The sequence below is a fragment of the Propithecus coquereli genome, unplaced genomic scaffold, assembly GCF_000956105.1.
Source record: "Propithecus coquereli isolate 6110/MARCELLA unplaced genomic scaffold, Pcoq_1.0 Scaffold840, whole genome shotgun sequence".
Classification (NCBI taxonomy): domain Eukaryota; kingdom Metazoa; phylum Chordata; class Mammalia; order Primates; family Indriidae; genus Propithecus; species Propithecus coquereli.
In genome coordinates, this window is record NW_012154619.1 from 188,078 (window position 1) to 194,259 (window position 6,182).

General features: G+C 43.8%; 1 protein-coding gene across 1 annotated transcript; it reads right to left on the reverse strand.

Moving 5' to 3' along the window:
• Positions 1–470: 470 nt before the first annotated feature.
• Positions 471–5,795, reverse strand: IFT22 (intraflagellar transport 22). Its single transcript, XM_012663938.1, has 5 exons — positions 5,660–5,795; positions 2,607–2,683; positions 2,386–2,475; positions 1,594–1,796; positions 471–961 (listed from the first exon to the last, which is right to left on the reverse strand). Exons 1-5 carry the CDS (start codon positions 5,696–5,698, stop codon positions 813–815), a joined length of 558 nt encoding a protein of 185 aa, XP_012519392.1. The 5' UTR covers positions 5,699–5,795; the 3' UTR covers positions 471–812.
• Positions 5,796–6,182: the final 387 nt, after the last annotated feature.

Here is a 6,182-nt window from a genome sequence, read left to right on the forward strand (position 1 = left end):
GAACGTGTGCACTGGGCAATTCAAATTTTTTGCTACTCTACACGTGTCTGCAAATAACTGAGAAAGCGCCACAGTATTGATTTGGGGGTTACAAATAAATTTTAGTGAGTAGGCAAATTCCCAAATACAAAATCTATGAATGAGGATCAATGATGCCTTCATTTAACATTGTTAAGTACTGCAGGTCCCCTCATTATCTGGTGGAGGGGAACATACGAGATTTAAACAAATTATAGAAAATGTGGAATTTTTTTTTTTTGCATATCCAAGAAGTAGTACTTAAGTTTTTGTCTCTACTATTATTTAGAAAAATAGAATGGAAGTTCCGTGAGGGCAAGGATTTTTGTCTTTTTCATTCGTGCTGTATGTAGTCAACAGTTAGAACTGCTGCACACATAGCAGATGCTCAACCAGTTGGTATTTGTTGGGTGAATCAAGGAATGAAAATCACATTCAAACCAATACACATGGATTAAACTACTGTTGTCCCATTGGGCTATGATAGTTACAATTCCACAAGTTTTATAACTTGACATATGTGAAGGAGGGGAAAACCCCTCAAATTTCTAGCTTTGGAATGGTCTGGGGCCAGGAATTCAGAATTTAATGATAGGATTTTTCTCAGCTGAACCAAGGACAGAGAATAGATGGTATGAATCAACTCTCTAGCTGACTGGTACCTTCTAGCAGATAGGAAAATTTCTTCTATAGGCACAGGGGAAGAAAATGTCAGTAGCTGGATGTGATTTCAGATCTGCACTGGGAAAGATGTTGATTTCATTTGGGATGTGGAAGTCCCAGATGAAGGCTGGTTACGTAATAATTGACATCTCCTCCCTGTCTCTGCTCTCAGACATGGAGTTGATTATGCTTTTTAAATATTTTATGAATTCCATCCGGATCTCCTCAGGGTCATCCTCGAGATTCGAGTGCACCAGCTTCAGCTTGTTCAAGGGTGGTGCTTAAAAAGGAAAATAGGTTAATTAGGCCTGGAGTTTTAATGAGGGGCTCTTTCTAGCTCCCAGTGACCTGAGACTCCTAGAAGCCGATTCATTTAACTTTCTAAAGTCCACAAATAAAGTTATGTCTTGCCTGACACAACTGAACAGGGAACAGCTTCACCATACTGCCACCTGGTGATAGGATAGCGACTTTACAAACTACTTCCAGATCCTCTTTGTTCCTAAACCAGAAAGGAATAGATACTCTCTCACTCTCATTTTGTTTCTGAATATTTTCTGAGTTGTTTTTCAGAGTTGTTTCTGAGCTGTCACCTCTGGAATGTGTGTGTCATATGTGAATTGGAGGTTTTTCTTGAGAAAAGATGTCAGGAAAGAGTGTCCCCAACAGTACCAAGGAATGGCTAAAGTTTTTCCCACTCTGAGTGTCTGCCTGCTTCTAAATTGTCTGTATCCTGGCCTGGGTGTATCTTCCAATCTGGCAATTCTGATTTACATGGTGAGAAAAACAAACGTCTAGGACACAATAGGTGCTTAATAACTGCATATAGCCACTGGTTTTAAAGACATATAGAAATATATTAGTGCCCCAAATGTTCAAGACAAAAGGAGAAAGAAATTCCAGTCTCCTTACACAAAGACAGTTTTCCTTTATCACCTCCAGAGCCTGGTTTGTGGTGTGCAATTAACAGGCACTGAGTGTCCTGTAAGAGCTGCTGCTGGACGAAGCAGGAATACCACATTTCTATTTCCTTCCGGTGGCTGGGGATGTCAGGGTTGAAGATGATCACCACTCCGTGAGCATCCTTCATCAGGGCCGGCCAGCAGGACTCGAACCTGCAAGGCGGAGAAAAAGCCAGAGGGGGCCAGGCTCAGTGGCTCATGCCTGTAATCCCAGCACTTTGAGAGGCTGAGGTGGGAGGATTGCTCGAGGCCAGGAGTTCCTAGACCAGCCTGAGCAACATAGCGAGACCCCCGTCTCTACAAAAAATGTAAAAAATTAGCCAAGTGTGGTGGCACATGCCTGTAGTCCCAGCTACTTGGGAGGCTGAGGGAGGAGGATTGCTTGAGGTTGCAGTGAGCTATGATGATGCCACTGCACTCTTGCCTGGGTAACCAAGCGAGACCCTGTCTCAAAAAAAAAAAAAAAAAAAAAAGCCAGAGGAGGGAATGTTAGGTCATTCTGGTTTCTAACTGTGGACTTTAAAAAGAACATCTTGGTATTAATAATGGGTTGATGACTCCTAATTGTATCATAACCCAGGTGCTAAAGTTTATAAAGCAATACATGTCACCAACTAATTTATCAAGCTGCTTATACATGCTGGGAAACATGGTAGGGCCAACCAACTCCATGGTGCTGGTGGATAGCTGATTTGATTTTTACATCACTTGAAGAAGCAGACCTTCTTTGAGGGAAACCTACTTTGTGTCCCCGCCACAGTCCCATAGTTCAAATTCACACCCAGTGCCTTTGTTGTTGCTGGTAACGTTGGGGTTCTCAAATTCCAGAATCCTAAAAATAAAAACAACAGCAGCAGCACCTGTAATTAGGAAACATCATACTTTTGAAATGTCAACAGCACCAAAAGTAGGAGGTGGGTGATGGCTGGGGACTCTTTGGGACGCAAATTTGTCAGGGCTCACCTCACTCCTTGGGTTGGGTTGTATTCAGTGATATCAGAAGACTCTGTCAGAAAGTTAGCCAAAATGGTTTTTCCACTCTGAAAATGAAAATGAATACAGGTCTTTGCTGAAGAGCAGAAATGGAAACCATAGAAGAGCCCCCCAGTAGCTGGCTGTGAACTAGGTGTGATGGAATATAGGTCATGGCCACCTGAAATCAGCAGGACAGAGGGCTCTCTCTGGTTGGGACCTCACTGCCTTGCTCTAGCCTGGGGGGGCCCAGCCTGGTCTGAGACCCAGGGAGCGTGGTTCTGCTGCTGAGTGACTTTACCCACACTGATTTCCCTGGCTGGCTCTCAGTCAACTTATCTGAGAACACACAAAAAAATAATTTGTGTGTGTCTCTCTCCTTACCTGCTCCTTGTCACACTTTCAAGAAAACATTCTGTTACAGCTATGAAGCCACTGGGGCTCAGAGAGGGGAAAGGAGTTCTTCAAGGTCACACAGAGGATCAAGGTGAGGGTTGAGTCCTAGGTCTGGAGACTCCTGGCTCACTGTGCCACAATCTCACAGAGAGCTATTTCTCCTTCTAGACTATGAGTAATATTATACACATTCGTATTAAAAAAAATCAACAACACAACAAAACAGCCCTCCACCCAAACCATCCATCAGTTCATCCATCCTATTCCTTCTCCAAAGCTTAAAAACTATGATCTGTTTTTCAGGACTTTTATATGTATTTTCATCATTCATTTAACAAATACTGCTGAATACAAAACAAGTTTTCTTCTCTCCCAAAATTATTCCTAAGATGAAAGGCAATCTCTTGTATTTGAGTCCTTATAAAAATCTAATTATGCCCCACTCTCTCAATTACTTCATTATGAACAACAACTGCTTGACTAGAATAACCTCAACCAGTGCCAATCTGGGAGGCTTGCAGATACCACCGACAGAATATGAAAGAACAGAAGGGAGTTTGCGTGCTCAACCCCACGTTAGTAATTTTTCCTAAGGCTGTGTCCTCACAGATTAAATATCACTTAAAAATAACACAGTAAGTGGCTATGTTGTAGAGATTATGAATATTTATTTTTAGGATGAACAAATAAATGTCCTGAGGTTATAGGAACAACTCCTGGGGCTTGGGATACATTTCCAGGAACAAGTGTCATACGCAGATTCAAAAAGTGCTTTTTCCCAAACAACTTAGATGAGTGGAAAGATTATTGGAAAAAGTTTTGGAAACTGTGTGAGGTGATTCAGGCATTTTAGGTATTTTCCAGTGTCTACCTCGTGGCAGGTGCTGGTGAATAGATAGGTGACATAGTGATAGTGCTGGCATGATAAAACAGGGTAATGTGATAGAGACTTTGAAATGAGGTGAGGGGGTCAGGAAGGCTGAAGAGGTCAAGTTTAAACTGAGATTTGAATAACAGCAAGGCCATCCCCCAGAGGAAATAGCTAGTTCAAAGGCCCTGGGGCAGAAATCGGTATAGCAGGCTAAAGGAATAGAAAGGCTGGTAAATTTGAAGAGTAGTGAGGGAGGGGGAGAAATGTACATGTGGAAATATATTTTGTTGTTGAAGCTGGGTGATGGGGACCAAGAGGTCATCATTCTTTCTCCCTTTGTCTGCATTTGAGAATTTCCATAAATTTAAAAAATGATATCTATACTTGTTTTACTTTTCCTAATCTACACATATTGTTGGTTCTTGTCTATTTCTCCACATCAGTACATACAGAGTTGCCTCATTTTAATTGCTACACAGTCTTCCAAAGAATGTACCTTAGTTTACCATCCTAGATATTCTCTTACAGATGGGCTGTTTCCAACTGTTCAAAATTGTACATCACTTATTGGGAACAAGGACAAGTATTTAGTTACAGTAGATTCTGAGAAATGTAATTGCTGCACTATGGTATGCACATTTTAAATTTTAATAATGTGATTTTTTAAAAAAGCTGTTATCAATTTATAGTCCCACCAACAGAATCCTAGCATTCTCATCTCCCTACATTCATCCTAACACTATGTATTATCAAACTTCAACTTTTCCCATCCAACATGATAGATGCTTGTTTTAATTTGTATTCTGCTTCTGCTTGTTTTAATTTGTATTCCTCTGGTTATGAGGTTGAGCACCTTCTCATGCTTATTGGGCAATTTTATTTCTTGTGTGCAGAGTCTTTGCTTGATTTGCTGCTGAATTTTCTCTTTTCTTTACTGATTTTTAAACTTTCCTTGTGTAGTCAGCCTATTAGTCCTTCTTTGTAATTTATTTTGCAAATACACCAGGAATTATGTTCGCTGTGATTTCTTTTAAGGCTTCCCCATTTTTGTGCTGTGCTTAAAAAGATCTTTCTAACTCAAGATCAAAAACCTACCTTTCCATATATTCATCTACTACAGTGGTTCTTAACGTGTCGTCCCTGTACCAACAGTATTAGCAAATATAAATTCTCAGGTCCCTCCCAGATCTACTGAATCAAAACTCTGGGGTGGGACCTAGCAATTTGTGCTTTAACAAGCCCTCCAGGTGATTCTGATGCTCGCTGAAGTTGGAGAATATTCATCTACTACTTCTATATTTTTTTCTTTACACGTTTAGCTTTAGTCCATCTCAATTTTATTTTTGTATATAGTGTGAAGTACACATGTAGATTTAATCTCCATTACCACCACCACACACACATTAAAAGCCAATTGTTCCAAGACCATGTAATAAATAGTCCAGTTTTCCCTCCTGGTACTCCGGTCCCACAGACACATTCATTAGGGACGACCCCGGGGGCAAAGGAAAGAGTCATGAGACCTAGGCTCTGGTTCCAATGAGGCCACTCACTACCTTGGGCCTCCATACCGTGGGGTTCGCCTGTACCGCCTCCTCCGGGCGGCGGCTGGGATCAAGGTCTGAAAGCGCAGGGTTCACCGTAAGAGCAACGGCGCCCGCCGGGGTGGCCGGGGTGGGACTGGGTTCCCGCCCGCCGGGGAGCTGCCGGCGCAAGGCACAGACTGGGGGTGAGGAGCACGTTCACCCGGGCGCCGTGGCGCCAGGCCCAGCCTCACCTCGCAGGGCCCCACGAAAAGGATCTTGGCCTTCAGCATCGTCGTCCGCCGCGGGGAGCTCACCGGAGCCCATCAGAGCCCACCAGAGCCCACCAGAGCCGGCGCGTCGCGGCGGAGCTCAAGTCGCCGTGCTCATTGGCTGCCTTCGTTTCCATGGCGACGAGGAGCAGCCCGCAGGGGCCGACGGGACTCGGCCAGTTCCGGCGCACCGGGCGGAAAGGGGGCGTGCAGGCGCCCGGAAGATCCGAGAGAAGGACGGTGAACCCTGGCGGGAGAGACGCTTCTGCGAGTCTGGCCTCTCTCTTTGTGGAAATGCGGAAAGCGAGTTCCTTGTCCCTTCTGTTCCTCCCGATAACCCTGAGAGTCAAACAGGCCCCCCAGCTGGCGAGCTGGGATTGGAACCAGGCCTTCTGATTGCTTTATCGCTCGGGCATGATACTGTCCACACTGGAAACGAATTTATCACGGCCCTGGGCCAACCTAGAAGAAGTCAGGAAAAAGTCTGGTCTCTGTAAAGCGATTC

Bases quoted from the DNA above. Each gene is read 5' to 3' on its own strand.
- IFT22 (XM_012663938.1), bottom strand. From the start codon at position 5,698: ATGCTGAAGGCCAAGATCCTTTTCGTGGGGCCCTGCGAG. The intron at 1,797-2,385 runs GTAGGTTTCCCT...TCCGCCTTGCAG, and splicing joins GACTGTGGCGGGGACACAAA to GTTCGAGTCCTGCTGGCCGG. The intron at 962-1,593 runs GTAAGGAGACTG...TTCCTTTTTAAG, and splicing joins TAAAGGAAAACTGTCTTTGT to CACCACCCTTGAACAAGCTG.